The 17,756-nt window shown below is 43.3% G+C and overlaps 1 protein-coding gene across 1 annotated transcript in view; it reads right to left on the reverse strand.

The window, feature by feature from the left end:
* The window catches only part of C13H10orf67 (chromosome 13 C10orf67 homolog), a 35,827-nt gene extending 23,724 nt beyond the window's left edge, over window positions 1–12,103 (reverse strand). The window contains exon 1 of the mRNA XM_018056852.1: window positions 11,937–12,103. Coding sequence (XP_017912341.1) covers window positions 11,937–12,103 — 167 coding nt within the window. The remainder of the gene's footprint in view (window positions 1–11,936) is intronic.

Genomic DNA, 17,756 nt, shown 5'->3' on the forward strand with positions numbered 1-17,756 from the left:
TGTCCAATGTGAGAACCTAGAAGCGATGACACCCCAGGAGCAATGAACACACCAAAAACACAGATGTTGATTTTTAAAATACCATTCTGCATTAAAAGGAACCAGGGCTTTTTGGGAAAATGGCTGGTTTCAAAGCTGGGAGAACAAAAACATAAAATGAGCCTGGAACATCTTGTTATTCCAAAAAGTTGGGAAAGAGTGAAAAAAAAAATGATAGAGACAGAAACTAGACTGAAGAGATTCCCACTGGCCATATCTGGGACAATTTGAGCATCAAAATAAATGATGAAAGTATCAGATTACAGCCTATTGAATAAAACAGGAATCTAGCAGTCCAAATGAGAATGAGATGCTCTAGTAAACGTAGAAAAGCACGGTGAAAATAGAGAACCTAGTGGGCAGCCACTACAGAGGTGATGGGGCAGGGTGCAAGCCATCAGCGGCAGCTAGGGTTAAGCTTAGCTGAAAGGCTGCAGCTCGTCAGCGGAAGTTTGCTTAGGAAAAGGAAATTTTGTTGAAAAATTGAACAACACTACTATATAATCCAGCAGTCTCACTTCTGAGCATATATCCAAAGGAAACAAAACCACTATCCCGAGGAGCTACCTGCACTCTCACGTTCACTGCGATGTTATTCACAATATCCAGGGGTCCACTGACAGATGAATGGATAAGGAAAAGGTAGTGGACTTCCCTGGTGGTCCAGGGGGTAAGACTCCATGCTCCCAATGCAGGGGGCCAGGGTTCAATCCCTGATCAGGGAACTAGATTCCCACATGCCACAACTGAAAGATCTCATATGCCTCAACTACAGATCCCTCAGGCCTCAACGAAGATCGAAGATCCTGCGAGCCTCAGCTAAGTCCTGGTGCAACCAAACAGACAGATAAATAAAAAATAAACATCAAAAAATAGAAAATGTAGTGTGTGCATATGTGTGCACAGCGAAAAGTCATGAAAAAAGAAAATGAATTCCTGTTATTTGCAATAACACAGATGAACCTTGAGGCCATTACATAAGTGAAATTAGGCAGACTGAGAAAGACAACTGTTTGATTGCATTTATATGTGGAATCTAAAAAAGTCAAACTCATAGAAACAGAGAGTACAGAGACAGTTGCCACAGGCTGAGGGTAAAGGAAATGGGGGGATATTCACCAGAGGGTAAAAACTTTCAGTTATAAGATGAATGAGCACTGGGATATATGTACAGCATGATGATTACAGTTAATAATACTATACTGTACACTTGAAAGTTGCTAAGAGAGTCAATTTGAAATGTTTTCATACACACAAAAGTAACTATGGGAGATGATGAACGTTTCAACTAACCTTATTGCGATAATTATTTACAATATAAAAATGTGCCAAATCATCACACTGTATACCTCAAACTTACAGTGTTCTGTGTCAGTTATATCTCAATAAAGTTGGAGGCAGGGGAGGAAAAGGAAATTTTGTAATACTTAGGCCCTACAGGTGGTGCTAATGGTAAAGAACCTGCCTGCCAGTGTTGGAGATGGGAGACATGGGTTCGATTTCTGGGTCCGGAAGATCCCCTGGAAGAGGGCACGACAGCCCACTCCAGTACTCTTGCCTGGAGAATCCCATGGACGGAGGAGTATGGCGGTCTACAGTCCACAGGGTCGCTAAGAGTTGGACACAACTGAAGCAACTTACCACACACACACACTCCCTACACACAAAATAGTAATTTATTACAAAGAGAAGAATGGTGAATTTATGGCAGACCTGGGAGACACCAACCCAGCAAGGTCAAGGTTAAAGCACCAATGAGGGAATAGACTGAATGACCTTCCCTGGCTCAACTAATGCCCTGAGAATACGCAGCTTCACTTCTGTGGCACTCCTACCAAGAACGCATGGCCTGAGTCTGGTTATAAGGAAACAGAAGATGGACCCAGGTAGCGCTGGTCATGCTACAGAAGGTCTGTACTTTTTTTAAAAAAGTGTCAAGGACATGAACAGTGGGGAGAGGCTGAGGAACTCTTCCTGTCGGACGTGTCTGAGGCGACAGGATGGCTAAAGACAACGCACACTGCTAGATAGGATCCTGGATCAGAAAGGGAAAAAAAGTCATTGCTGGTACTCTTGGCCCAGCTTGAAAGGAGGCTGCGATAGGGCCATGCAGTGTGGATCCGCTGATTTGAGAGTGTGTGCTGGTCATGCAGGAAAAAGTATCCATTTTAGGAAAAACACACTTGAATGCTTAGGAAATTCACACTTTATGGTAAACATGTCTGTAACAGGCTCTCAGAAGGTTCTAAAAAGACTGATGATAATGAATGTCTGGGTGAGTGTGAGAGTGTGTGTGTGTATGTGTGTGTGTGTGTGTGTGTGTACAGAGGCGGGGGTGAGGAGGAAGAAGAGAGAAAACAAACATGGGAAAATGTTGGGAACTGAATCTAGGTGAAGAGTTCTTAGTTCTGTTCTGACAACTTTTCCGTATATTTGAAATTATTTCAAAGTAAACTATTTTTAAAAAGTTAGATGCAACCTTCAAGTAAGCTCAGATTCTGCCAGTTCCACTCAGTAAGAACTGTCAGTATTTTAGGCATAAATTTCTAGAAACTCTTATCAATGGAGAAGGCATGAGCTTAAAGCAGCATTACAACCATCCCCCTGTTTACTGCGCTTTTTCTGGAACTTTCCATAACTGGCTCCCAACATCTGTTTTTGTATTTAGGTAGAGATTCTATTTAAGGTAGTGGTTTGAACCATTTCAAGGAGTTACTCCGTTTTCCTGGATATCTCCCTTGTACACAGGAGTAATAGATGTTATTAAACTTGTTATTTTTTTCTCCAGTTAATCTGTCTTTTATTATGGGGGGAGGGAGGGCTCAGCCAAGAATGCAGAAATGGTGGGAGAGATATTCTTCTTCTCCTTCACTCAGCACATGGGACCATCTTTCCCACAGCTGTAGGTCCAAGAATCTTGGTAAAAATGCAAGAGGCGCCTCTCACTATTACACCTCATAACCCACCCCTGAAATCATTGCTTCCTTTCCCAGAAACTTTATGACCTACTGGCTTGGAGGTCTTAGTTCCCAAAGGGAGATTGCTTGTACTGGGAAGCACAACAATGGTTCTACTGAAATGGATGAGAGTGAATTGAACTGGCGCCTGACCACCGTGTGATCCTTACACCACTAAACCAAAGGCAGAGAAAGGGGGCACACTACTGGTTGAAGTGATTAATTCTGATCATCAGGAAAGCAGGTTGTTGGTACACAGTGGAGTCAAGGACTACGTCTGGAACTTAGGAGATTCTCTGGAGTGACTCTGAGCATTTCCACATTCAATAGGAAAGATTAATGAAAAAATACAACCAACTTCCCCGAAAAGGCAGGACTTTTGAGGGCTCAGAACCTTCAGGAATGACTATTTGGATTTCCCAGCTACATAAAAAACCTTGGCCTGTCTGTATCTTTCACCAAGTTCACCATGGCCACACAACAAGTCATGCCCCATGGACCAGCTCTGGCCAGCACCCTCTGGCAAGCGTCTCTACCACCAGCCACATTCTCTCCCAAGAGGTCTTAATCTCAGCGTTTGGTGGGAGTGGGGGACCTTTTAAATTCTTAGCTCTGTCCGCATTTACTCTTCTGCCCTCGGGGTCAAAGCTACATTTGCTATTGCAATGCTGCTTAGAGGGTTTTATAAATTGAACTAAAAATCCTGTTACTATTTAATTAGAAACAAGAAACAGGACTTCCCTGGTGGCACAGGGGACATGGGTTCGATCCCTGCCCGAGAAGATTCCACATGCGGCAGAGCAACTAAGCTCATGTGCCACGACTGCTGAGCCTGTGCTTTAGAGTCTGGGAGCCACAGCTACTGGGCCTGCATGCCTAGACCCCACGCTCCACAACAAGAGAAGCCACTGCAATGAAAAGCCAATGGATCTCACCAAAGAGTGGCCCCCGCCAACCGCAACTAGACAAAGCAGCGCAAAGCACCCAAGACCCAGCACAGCCAAAAACAAATAAATAACAACATTAAAGAAACAAGAAATATTTGTTGCTTGTTCAAACACTGGTGAGGTTTTTATCTCCTGTTTGAACCCGGAGTGCTGCATCAATACGATAAATACAAACACCACCTAAACTTAAAACTGTTTCTTTCTGCAATGCCTCCCACTTAACAGACCTCCGTGATTCATCCTTCCAGCTGAGAAATGCAATTCCTCCCCCTCCCTAGCACCAAGCAGCTTCTATTTATTATTCAGCTTCATCTTTCAATAAGCTTGACCATGTATGTTTTTCCTTCCTTCCCATTTTAAGCTAAAGATCTAGGGTGGGTGGTAAGTTATGAATGTGAGCAGATTTTATGATAAATATACAATGTTACATGTCAGTTATACCTCAAAGCTGGAAAAAGAATAGAAGTGCAAAAAAAAAATCATCCCCGATACATGTATCTTTAGGATATGATTTAGAAACTTAGAATAATGTTTTCAGTTATTCTCTCTGGTTCCATCATATTACAGTAATACAGTCTGATATTTTAAAACCAGTTTGAAGAATTTTATAGATACCTCCTCCAGGTGTTAAAAATAAAATTAGTGTCTATTTATTGTGTGAAACAGAAAACCACAGGCTCAAAATGGCATTACTTATTCTAAAGCGCATGATACCAAATCCAGACATAATACCTGACTGAATTTCGGTTTCAACTTTCCCCAGAAATGTTAACCTTAATTAGCCAGCACCAAGAAGATCATCTGTCGTGTGGGCCCTCTCCACTCTGCCCCCAGAGGAAGAAGAGACAATCTGCATGATAAAACCCCTGCCTTGCCCTTTGCCCTGCAAGGGTAAGTGCTGGCCTAAAAACAATGCTTTTTTTTCTTCTTGCTTTTTTTCCTTTATGCTAACATCTCCCTTGTCCCACCCTTTCCCTTATAAAAACCTCCCATTTTGTACAGCCGCCTTGGAGCACCCTTATAATTGCTGGATGGGATGCTATCCAATTCATGAATCACCTAACAAAGCCAACCAGATCTTCAAATCTACTCAGTTAAATTTTGTCTTTTAACAACTGAGTGCTTAACTTGTCCCCTGTGCTTAGTCAAGGCATCTGTTTTAATACACACAATCTCTTCTCAGGTTATCTACCTTTCTTTGTTTTGAGGATATGGAATCTGAGGCTCAAAGATTGTAAGTAATTCATCTAAAAATCACAAGCCTGTAAATTCCCTGGCAGTTCAGGGGTTAGGACTCTACATTCTCATGGCCAAGGGCACTGGTTCGATCCCTGGTTGGGTAACTAAGATACCACAAGCTACACAGTGCAGCCGAAAAGAAAAAATCATAAGCCTGAAGTGAGAGTCTTATCCTCCATCCTTTGTGAGAACAGGTCTATGCTCTACTATCCCTAACTAGTCCTAACCTTCTGAATGACTGATTCAGAAAGTTCTGACTCATTCAGAATCCAAGTGAAACATGAAAGTTCATTCTTCAGCTTCCCCTTAAATTCCAAATGTCTCTAATTTTAGATGACAACCCCTCTGCCTAGAATGGAAACCCACAACACAACAAACTAGCTAAGTGGTTCCTACACAGTCCTTATTTATAGCCTCAGCAATCTGATTTCTGAATAATAGCTTGGTTGTTATGCATAAAATACAGTCTCAGAAAAATAGCAATTACAGGTCCTTTTTTTAAATAAATGAGATACAAAATTAACATGTTGTCTTATTACAGAAAACAGATCCATGAATATTTATTAACAGAAGGCAGTGACACTCCTCACTAAATCCTAGAATAGTCTATCTTAACAAATGCTCATTAATGAATTAGTCAAAGAAAGTGGCATTAAGTGCACTAAATTTTCACAATGGTGTATTGCTCGGTTTAAATTTTTTATTTATTTTCAGCCACACTATTAGGTATGTAGGATCTTAGTTCCTCGATCAGGGATCGAACCTGCACCCGCTGCACAGGAAGCTCAGTCTTAACCACAGGACCACTAGGGACATCCTTGCTCAATTTCAAATAAGGAAAAGAACAAACAAACGACAAAGCACTCTTGCTTCCACTTTTTTCCTCTTGAAAGAACATATAAGTTTGAGGTGTCCCAAGGTTTACACACTTCTTTTCAGTCATTTCCTGAGTGATCTCACGAAGTCTCCCATTTCTAGGTGCATTTGTGTGCCAGTTACTCCCACACTGGTATATCCAACCTGGCTGGACCTCTCTTCTGAACCTTAGGCTTGAAGGGTAGCAGAATATAGCACCCCTAAATATGATGCTTTCGCATAAGGATGGTTTTTGTTTTGCCTAGTGTCTGAGTCCCCCAAAACTGAGAGAATAAGACATCCACAGCAATGCAAAAGCATAAAGAGGTTTATTGCTAGCTCGAGCCAGGGCTCCTGTCACATCCAACAGTGGAGTAGAACAAGAGCCCCGAGCCCAGATTTATAGCAGTATTTATAAGTTTAGAACAAAGACAGGGAGTTGGCAAGGGTTGATTGGCTGCAGGGGTTTCCTGGTATTTACTGTTTGGCCAGTTATCATCCCTCTGATTGGCCAGAGTTATCATCTCTCTGACTGGCCAGAGTTATCATCTCCGGAAGCCTCGGAAGCATGACTCTGGAATTATTTTTGGCCTAGTGCACCTCTCTGAGCCTATCATGGCTCTGGTGAGGTTGTAACAGTTTTGAGTAAATTGTTTTGAGAAACTGCAGACACAGGGGAAACCCTGGAAGCAGAATAGAAGTTATCTGTTTGTAAGAGAAATTTACATTTATAAAGGAAATATAAAGGAAATCTCCACTTATAAGTGTCTTCTCTCCTACCAGGAAGATGATTCTAATTCACAAGAGAATCTTACTAATGGAGAAGGCACCCATTCAAATTTGCATAACAAAACTTATCCTTACTGCTCTTCTTGGTAACCTCCCATAACTGGCTTCCCTCCACTCAACTTCTTTTGTCTTTAGCTGAAGATGGTATTCAAGGTGGTGGTTTGAGCCATCTTAGAGTTTTGCTCATTTTTCCTAGGTAACTCCTACGTACATGAGATATGCATGTTAATAAACTTTTTAGGTGTCTTAACCAAGAATTGAGAAGAATACAGGGTAAACTATTGTTCTTGCCCTAAGGACTCATACAACCAAAAAGCCTAGATGGATGACTAAGAGTTACTTCCAAGATATTATGTCCAAAAGTAAGCTTCTGAGGGACTTCCCTTGTGGTCCAATGGTTAAGATTGAGTTCCCAATGCAGGGGATACAGGTTCAAGCCCTGGTCAGGGAAATAGATCCTGCATGCCACAACTAAGCCCTGGTGCAGCTAAATTAGGGGGAAAAAAAAAAAAGTAAGCTTATGATATTCCCCACAAAGCTATTCATCTCAATCTTCTTCATCCCAGCTCATGGCACTTCCATCCTTCCAGTTAGTCAGTTCAAAAAATCAGAATCTTACGCACTCTGTGCCTATCAGTTCTACTTTCAACATAAATCTAGAATCTGACTAGTCTCACGATCTCCAGCCACTGCTACCATCACAGTCATTTTCCATGAGGCTTATTGTCACAGTCCCCTAACTGGTTTCCCTCTTTCTGCCCCTGTCCTCACTCAGTTGTGTCTGACTTTGCCACCCCATGGGCTGCAGCACACCCACCCCGGAGCTTGCTCAAACTCATGTCCATCGAGTCGGTGATGCCATCCAACCATCTCATCCTCTGTGTCCTCTTCTCCTCCCACCTTCAATCTTTCCCAGCATCAGGGTCTTTTCCAATGAGTCAGTTCTTTGCGTCAGGTGGCCAAAGTATTGGAGTTTCAGCTTCAGCATCAGTCCTTCCAATGAATATTCAGGACTGATTTGCTTTAGGATGGACTGGTTGGATCTTCTTGCAGACCAAGCGACTCTCAAGAGTCTCCTCCAACACCACAGTTTAAAAGCATCAGTTCTTCAGTGCTAAGCTCTCTTTGTAGTCCAACTCTCACATCCATACATGACCACTGGAAAAACCATAGCTTTGACTAGATGGACCTTTGTTGGCAAAGTAATGTCTCTGCTTTTTAATATGCTGTCTAGGGTGGTCATAGCTTTTCTCCCAAGAAGCAAGCATCTTTAATCTCATGGCTGCAGTCAGCATCTGCAGTGATTTTGGAGCCCAAGAAAATAAAGTCTCTCACTGTTTCCATTGTTTCCCGTCATTAGAGTCTAATATCAAAACAATAGCCAGAATAATTTGGTTGAAAGATAAACCAGATAATGTGATTCCTCTGCTCCATTCCCCTCCTGTCTTCCCATCTCTGCAGTGTGTTTTATAATTTATAGATATAGATATGTGCATGCTCAGTTGCTCAGCCATGTCTGACTCTTTGCGACCCTGTGGACTGTAGCCTGCCAGGCTCCTCTGTTCATGGAATTTTCCAGGCAAGAATACTGGAGTGGGTTGGCATTTCTTACTCCAGAGAATCTTCCTCAGTGGATTCTTTACCAACTGCACCTCCTGGGAAGCCCTATATGTATATATATACAATATACATATATTGGTCTTCATCCACGCTTCTTGCCTCACAGCAGCCCAAACCCTTGGAATTTCCTAAGCGACAAGCACAATGAAAGAATCTTTTATTGTAATATTTGGTCTGCTGTCCTCAGTTTCTGAAATAGGGGAAAAAGGTGAACTGGGTGTCTTTGGCTATTCATGAGAAGCCCCTTTCAACCACACCTGATTTTGTGTTAATGAAGTGACTTTTGAAAAGTCCCTAAGGATGGAGGTGGTTGCCAGGGGAACCAACCAGAAGGAGAGGGTTAGAACTTCCAATCCCACCTCCCCCAACCTTACTTCCAGAGAGGGCTGGAGGTAGAATCAATCACAAAAAGTCAATGATTTGGTCAATTTTGCCTGTGTAATGAAAAGTTTGTAAAAATCCCTGAATTAGAGGGTTTAGAGAACTTCCAGGTTGGTAAACAAGAATGAATTCATGGGGTGCACCCCAAATTCCGCAGGGACAGAATCCCCCTTCTAGACCTCATCCTATGTATCTCTTCCTCTGGCTGCTCATTCATGTCCTTTAATAGTCTTTGTAATAAACCAGTAGCCAAGTGTGTAAACTGGTTTCTTGAGTTCTATGAGCCACTCTAGCAAATTAACTGAACTCGAGGAATCTCTGAGTTAGCCCTGGTTGTCAAAAGCACAGGTGACAACCTGGACTTGCAATCAGCCTCTCAAGAGGGAGGACAGGGACAGTCTTGTGGGGCTGAGCCCTTAACCTGTGAATCTGACACCATCTCCAGTTAAACTGCAGGACACAAGAAAAGACTAGGGTTACCAGTGGGGAGAGGGAAAGAGGGAGGGGCAAGATAGGGGTAGGGGATTAAGCAGTATAAATCAAACTATCCGGTCCCATCACTTCATGGCAAATAGGGAAATAATGGAAACAGTGAGAGAGTTTCTTTTGGGGGGACTCCAAAATCACTGCAGATGGTGACTGCACCCATGAAACTAAAAGATGCTTGCTCCTTGGAAGAAAAGCTCTGACCAACCTAGACAGCATATTAAAAAGCAAAGACATTACTTTACCAACAAAGATCCCTCTAGTCAAAGCTATGGTTTTTCCAGTGGTCATGTATGGATGTGAGAGTTGTACTATAAAGAAAGCTGAGCACTGAAGAATTGATGCTTTTGAACTATGGTGTTGGAGAAGACTCTTGAGAGTCCCTTGGACTGCAAGGAGATCCAACCAGTCTATCTTAAAGGAGATCAGTCCTGGATGTTCATTGGAAGGACTGATGCTGAGGCTGAAACTCCAGTACTTTGGCCACCTGATGCGAAGGACTGACTCACTGGAAAAGACCCTGATGCTGGGAAAGACTGAAGGTGGGAGGAGAAAGGACGACAGAGGATGAGATGGTTGGATGGCATCACCAACTCGATGGACATGAATTTGAGCAAGCTTTGGGAGTTAGTGATGGACAGGGAAGCCTGGTGTGCTGCAACTCATGGGGTCACAAAGTGTTGGACACGACCTAGCGACTGGACTGGACTAAGCTACAAGGATATACTGTACAACATGGGAAATACAGCCAAAATTTTATAATAACTATAAACGGAGTATAACCTTTAAAAATTAGGAATAACTCTATTGTTCACCTGTGACTTATGATACATAATATTGTACAGCAACCATACTTTTAAGTAAAACAAATAAATAAGCAAACTACAAGACACACCCAATCACTGTCCGCTGAGAATCAAAGAGAATTGCTTGGGGGTGTTGGGAAACCACATCTGACCACCTCATTCAAGGTCAGTGCTGCAGTCCTTACAATGATCTAGGTTCCACACCATGAGCACGATCCATCCCCTTACCTCTGAGCTCATTCATCACCGCTGCTCTCCCCCATCACTCTTCTCCAGCCACACCAGCCTCATTGCTGGTCCTGTGACACCTATGCCCACTCTCCTTTACTTCTTGTCCTCTGCCTGGAACACTTGCTCCCTGATAGAGAGAAAGGTCCCCCCTCAAGTCTGCAGTTCTTCTCCCCAAAGTCATTTCCAAGAAGTCTTTCTTGACCACAGAATCTAAAATTAAAACCCTGTGAGACTTACCTGGTGGTCCAGAGGTTAAGACTCAGCACTTCCAATGCAGGAGGCTGGGTTCCATCCTTGGCAGATCCCCACACTCCACGTGGTATGATGAAAAAAATAAAATTACAACCCCCTTCCCCACTCCACACGTTATTTCTTCTGCTCTGTTTCCTCCTTAGCACTCACCACCACTTAACTGACTTTATTACTGAGTCGGCTTATTTATCGCTGGTTTCCTGCCTAGGATGTAAACTTCAGAAAGGACAGGCTTCTGTCGGTTTGTTGACTGGTGCCTCCCCAGTGCCTGATTCTCTCCTCACCACAAGACTGCAGCTTCTGCCACACACACCAGATACCAGAGCACCAACACCGGCCTGGGTCCTGCCGATGAAGAGAAACTCACAGGGGCGTCCGCGGCTCCTTCATTCAGACAAGCACTGACTGAGCCCCAGGCACTGTCGGTTTGGCTGCTGAGCACAGCCAGTGCATTTTGGTGGAGAAGCTCCCCACCAGGAACACAAAGGAATTCAGGGTAGGAACTCATCTCTCTTAGTCAACAATCAGAGCAGCTCAACACCGTGCCCACCATCCGCTACCGCCTATATGTGCTTTCACACCACCAATCAACCGGGTTCTGAGTGCACCCCCATCCCTTTTCACAAAGGCACTCAATACAGTTCAGCGGGGGCAGCTGGGCTGGCAGCGCCATCTCACTGGTCAGTCCCCACCACGGGGCTCTGGGCCCTTCATCCTACCCTAGGGAGACGCCAGTTGCAGGGCTGGTATCTCAGCCATCCCACCTGGCACCACGAAGCTCCCTGTCTTAGGGCACCTAGAGCAGTTACCTAGTGAGGGCCATTTACGGGATTTCAAAAGGTTTTTAGAAAGAAAAATACTTCCCTCCCCATTCCCCCACCCCAAGCATCAGGTCTACATTATCCAAATAAAACTGGGACAGAGGAGGGCAAAGGATTATAAGACAAAAAACTGTTCAAAAGGGTCAAGAACAAGATAGCTATATTGGCAAACACTTCCACGGTACTATGTACCCTACTTGTATGTTGATCTTCGACTGACTCATTGAATGTTCGCTATGAACTGTGAAGGAGGCGCTGGGTATCACCATCTTGGCTGTTTTCCTGAAGAGATAAGGAGGCACAGAGAAGTTGACTAACTCGTCCAAGTCTTGGGCCCTTAGAGTGTCATGAGGATTTGAACCCAGGCAGTCTGGCCCCAGAGTCCGTGCTTGGTACACGGTAGTATTATTTAGATATCAAAGCAGCTGCCTTGGGGCTTGGAGCTAGAGAACCCGGGAACGGTGGAGCGCCGGCAGGGGCGCGGGCCCCGGCACTGCAGGTCGCGCCGGTCACCTGGGACTGAGCCGGAACTGTTCAAGAGTGGACTCGAGATTCTTGATAATCCTCCAGCACTCCTCGGTTTCCGGCGCCCAGTCGCCATAGACCTCCATGGGAGCCGCGGAGGTGGCCGCTAGGCTGTGCGCCGCCTGCGAAATCCAGAACCCGGCGTCCGTTGCCATGGCGACTCCCGGGCAACCGGCCTTGCGCCAGAATCCCGTGGCGCTGGCGCGGCTGGAGGTCCGGGGTCTGCCGGGCCGGGAGTCGCCCGACTGCCCTTTTCACTGCCCACCCGGTTCAGGGCTTCCTGTCCTGGACGTGTACGGGCCAGGCCACCGCTGACGTATCCCCAGGAGAGCTGGACTCCTGAAGATAACCAGGCGGCAGCTCACCACGCTCCGAACCCTCTGTGCCTTCCCCTGTGCGAAAGCTCTGAGCTCAGCCTCCTGCAAGGCCCATGCACTAGGGGGTGTGGATTCCTGAGCTGTGTTCCTGCGTCAACAACCCTCTGCAGGCGACTTTCAACGAGCCTCCACAATCCTTGTTTTAGTGACCTTCCGCCCAATGCTAAAGGTCAACCTCCAGGAGGATGAAAAATAGTGCACCTGGCTAATAAGGATGCCCTTTATATAGTGATCCCTGGGTTCTCAGAGCAGTCCCATAATATAAGGGAAACAGGCCGCTGATGAATTGCCTATACCTACCACTTGCCCATAAACGTAGGCGTTTGTGGACAAAAATTTATTTACAGAAATTAAAAGGGTTAAAATTTATATTTAACATAAAGTGTGAGAACCAATGCGTTGTTTTAAACTATACCGTATTTATTTATTATTGCTTTGGTCTCGTCTTGGGGCATGTGGGATCCACCTTGGTTCCCAACCAAGAATCCAGAGGTGTCCCTTGCACTGACAGCGGGGAAGCTTAACCAGGTAAGGCCAACCAGGTAAGTCACTAAGTTATAAGGTGTTGTGTGGAATTCATTATTACTGTTTATACAATAATAAGAGAAGTTCCTTAGAGGGAAATTGTTGCTTATCCTTTATTTTAAATTATGTAACACCCTGATATGATAGCAAACATATTTCTGATATCATCCACATGTCATTGCCTGGTCTTCGGTTCAGTTCAGTGGCTCAGTTGTGTCTGACTCTTCGCGACCCCATGGACCACAGCACACCAGGCCTCCCTGTCCGTCACCAACTCCCAGAGTCTGCTCAAACTCATCTCCACTGAGTCGGTGATGCCATCCCACCATCTCATACTCTGTGTCCCCTTCTCCTCCCGCCTTCAATCTTTCCCAGCATCAGGGTCTTTTCCAATGAGTCAGCTCTTTGCATCAGGTGGCCAAAGTATTGGAGTTTCAGCTTCAGCATCAGTCCTTCCAATGAATAGTCAGGACTGATTTCCTTTAGGATTGACTGGTTGGAAATCCTAGCATTCCAAGAGACCCTCAAGAGTCTTCTCCAACACCACTGTTCAAAAGCATCAATTCTTTGGTGCTCAGCTTTCTTTATAGTCCAACTCTTACATCCATACATGACTACTGGAGAAACCATAGCCTTGACTAGACGGACCTTTGTTGGCAAAGAAATGTCTTTGCTTTTTAATATGCTATCTAGGTTGGTCATAACTTTTCTTCCAAGGAGTAAGCATCTTTTAATTTCATGGGTGCAGTCACCATCTGCAGTGATTTTGGAGCACAGAAAAATAAAGTCAGCCACTCTGTCCACTGTTTCCTCATCCATTTGCCGTGAAGTGATGGGACTCGATGCCATGATCTTAGTTTTCTGAATGTTGAGCTTTAAGCTAACTTTTTCACTCTCTTCTTTCACTTTCATCAAGAGGCTCTTTAGTTCACTTTCTGCCATAAGGGTGGTGGTATCTGCATATCTGAGGTTATTGATATTTCTCCAGGCAATCTTGATTCCAGCTTGTGCTTCATCCAGCCCAGCGTTTCTCATGATGTACTCTGCACATAAGTTAAATAAGCAGAGTGACAGTATATAACCTTGATGTACTCCTTTCCCGATTTGCAACCAGTCTGTTGTTCCATGTCCAGTTCTAACTGTTGCTTCCTGACCTGCATACAGATTTCTCAGGAGTCAGGTCAGGTGGTCTGGTATTCCCATCTCTTTCAGAATTTTCCACAGTTTATTGTGATCCACATAGTCAAAGGCTTTGGCATAGTCAAGAAAGCAGAAGTAGATGTTTTTCTGGAACTCTCTTCTTTTTCGATGATCCAGCTGATGTTGGCAATTTGATCTCTGGTTCCTCTGCCTTTTCTAAAACTAGCTTGAACATCTGGAAGTCCATGGTTCACGTATTCCTGAAGCCTGGCTTGGAGAATTTTGAGCATTACTTTGCTAGTGTGTGAGATGAGTGCAATTGTGCGATAGTTTGAGCATTCTTTGGCATTGCCTTTCTTTGGGATTGGAATGAAAGCTGACCTTTTCCAGTCCTGTGGTCACTGCTGAGTTTTCCAAATTTGCTGGCATATTGAGTGTAGCACTTTCACAGCATCATCTTTTAGAATTTGAAATAGCCCAGTTGGAATTCCATCACCTCCATTAGCTTTGTTCATAGTGATGCTTCCTAAGGCCCACTTGACTTCACATTCCAGGATGTCTGGCTCTAGGTGAGTGATCACACCATTGTGATTATCAGGGTCGTGAAGATCTTTTTTGTACAGTTCATCTGTGTATTCTTGCCACCTCTTCTTAATATCTTCTGCTTCTGTTAGGTCCATACCATTTCTGTCCTTTATTGAGCCCATCTTTGCATGAAATGTTCCCTTGGTATCTCTAATTTTGTTGAAGAGATCTCTAGTCTGTAGTCTTTCCCATTCTATTGTTTTCCTCTATTTCTTTGCACTGATCACTGAAGAAGGCTTTCTTATCTCTCCTTGCTATTCTTTGGAACTCTGCATTCAAACGGGTATATCTTTCCTTTTCTCCATTGCTTTTGGCTTCTCTTCTTTTCACAGCTATTTGTAAGCCCTCCTCAGACAGCCATTCTGCTTCTTTTCATTTCTTTTTCTTGGGGATGGTCTTGGTCCCTGTCTCCTGTACAATGTCATGAACCTGCATCCATAGTTCATCAGGCATTTTGTCTATCAGATCTAGTTCCTTAAATCTGTTTCTCACTTCCACTGTATAAGGGGTTTGATTTATATCATACCTGAATGGTCTAGTGGTTTTCCTCACTTTCTTCAATTTAAGTCTGAATTTGGCAATAAGAAGCTCCTGATCTGAGCCACAGTCAGCTCCGGTCTTGTTTTCACTGACTGTATAGAGCGTCTCCATCTTTGGCTGCAAAGAATATAATCAATATGATTTCAGTGTTGCCCATCTGGTTACGTCCATGTGTAGAGTCTTCTCTTGTGTTGTTTGAAGAGGGTGTTTGCTATGACCAGTGCTTTCTCTTGGCAAAACTCTATTATCCTTTGCCCTACTTCATTCTGTACTCCAAGGCCAAATTTGCCTGTTACTCCAGGTGTTTCTTGACTTCCTACTTTTGCATTCCAGTCCCCTATAATGAAAGGGAAATCTTTTTTGGGTGTTAATTCTAAAAGAACTACAAGTAGTTCTTCAAAGAACCGTTCAACTTCAGCTTCTTCAGCATTACTGGTTGGGGCACAGACTTAGATTACTGTGATATTGGATGGTTTGCCTTAGAAATGAACAGAGATCATTCTGTCATTTTTGAGATTGCATCCAAGTACTGCATTTCAGACTCTTTTGTTGACTATGAAGGCTACTCCATTTCTTCTAAGGGATTCTTGCCCACAGTAGTCATGGTCATCTGAGTTGAATTCACCCATTCCAGTCCATTTTAGTTTGGTGATTCCAAAAATGTCGACATTCACTCTTGCCATCTCCTGTTTGACCACTTCCAATTTGCCTCAATTCATGGACCTAACATTCCAGGTTCCTGTGCAATATTGCTCTTTACAGCATCAGACCTTGCCTCTATCACCAGTCACATCCACAAATGGGTATTGTTTTTGCTTTGGCTCCATCTCTTCATTCTTTCTGGGATTATTTCTCCACTGATCTCCTGTAGCATATTGGGCACCTACTGACCTGGGGAGTTCCTCCTTCAGTATCCTATCATTTTGCCTTTTCATACTGTTCATGGGGTTCTCAAGGCAAGAATACTGAAGTGGTTTGCCATTCTCTTCTCCAGCGGACCACATTTTGTCAGAACTCTCCACCAAGGCCTGTCCATCTTGGGTGGCCCTACATGGCATGGCTTAGTTTCATTGAGTTAGACAAGGCTGTGGTCCATGTGATTAGATTTCCTGGTCTTAGAACTAAATAATTTCAATTTAGAACGAAGCATATCAAACTGTTGTCCACAGGAAAACAAAATATTTTCTTCTATCTCATAATAATTATGTAAAAAGAAGTTAGTCTGGTATTTGCAGCTCAAAATACAAATAATAAATCACTGTAAACATTATCACTACTCTTAAAGACAAAGGTGAAAAGACCCAAATGCCCGACAAAGTTCATAAATAGTGCCAAGATAATCTTCTGTGAAGGTTCATTTTCCTTCTGGAAGTTGAAGGAAAGAGAAAAATAGCTACTTTTACTGTATAGTGGCTTTTTCAATTTTTATTAATTTGAATTTATTTCTTTGGCTGTGCCATGTTTTAGTTGTGGCATGGGGTCTTTAGTTGCAGTACCTGAAGTCTTGGTTGCACCATGTGAGATCTAGTTCCCAGACCAGGGAATGAACCTAGGCCCCTGCATTGGGAGCATGGAGTCTTAGCCACTGGACCACCAGGGAAATCCCTATGGTGGTTTTTCTTTTCAAAGTCTAACTTCTAAGTCTCCTTAGGAAAACTTTACTATTAATCAAAAGAGTATTTAAAAAATATATATGTAAGTATAATGTGTGTGTATATATATATATATATATAAAATAGATTGTCTTGTCTTAGGTGAATTTTTATTTTACCTAAATGCAGGTGAAATGTTTTAAATGACTTAAATTCCAAGTTAAAGTAAAAAGCCTAATCTCTTCAGAACCCAGGTCAAGATAGGGGGAAAGACTGACAAGCTGCTGGCTATTTCGCTAATGCAGTGCTGGATGAATGTTTTGAAACTGAGGAGGGAGATCTCAGGATAGATTTCATAGTCATTGGTCAGCTCTGTCCTGTGTTGGTTGACCTATAGGGGCTGCATAGTTACGCTGTTCCCACAAAAACATGTACTGAACAAAACCTTTTTGTTTGAAGCCATGCTATGTATCATATCAAGGAGCTTTCAATTTCAGCGTCTAGGAGACCAAGTTATGATGATGTTGTTTTTGAAACTATTAATTACATAACTCTTCTTACCAGTTACTTACGCTGATCTCTCAGGTGTTCTGACTTGTAAAATTGTTCATTTCATATCACATTCCCACCTTCAATACCTGGGGTGGGGACTGTCAGAGTATTTGTCATACTAAATGCAGACCTTTTGTATCACATGTTGAATTAATTGATAGTTGCTAGTGGAAAGCTCATGAGCTCTGGGTTAAACATTAAGAAAAAAAAATAGTAGTTCTGAAACTGGCTTTAGTATATGGGACAAATTTTCTGTTTGTGTTTTAGCGTCTCTGAGCCTCTCTTTTTTCGCCATTATAGACAAGATAATCAACCTTTCCTAGGGTGATTGGGAATAATCCATAAAGCAAGAAAAGCAGGCAGCATAGAACACACTGCAAATCCAGTGCTAACCAGGCCCAGGCTTTCAGAGAGTGTATTCTTTCCTTCTAAACCACAACTGAGGAATATATTCTTAAAAGTTTTCCATTTTTAAAAAAGTTGAATATTTCATTAGC

Source organism: Capra hircus, chromosome 13 (assembly GCF_001704415.2).
Source record: "Capra hircus breed San Clemente chromosome 13, ASM170441v1, whole genome shotgun sequence".
In the NCBI taxonomy this organism is placed as follows: Eukaryota; Metazoa; Chordata; class Mammalia; order Artiodactyla; family Bovidae; genus Capra; species Capra hircus.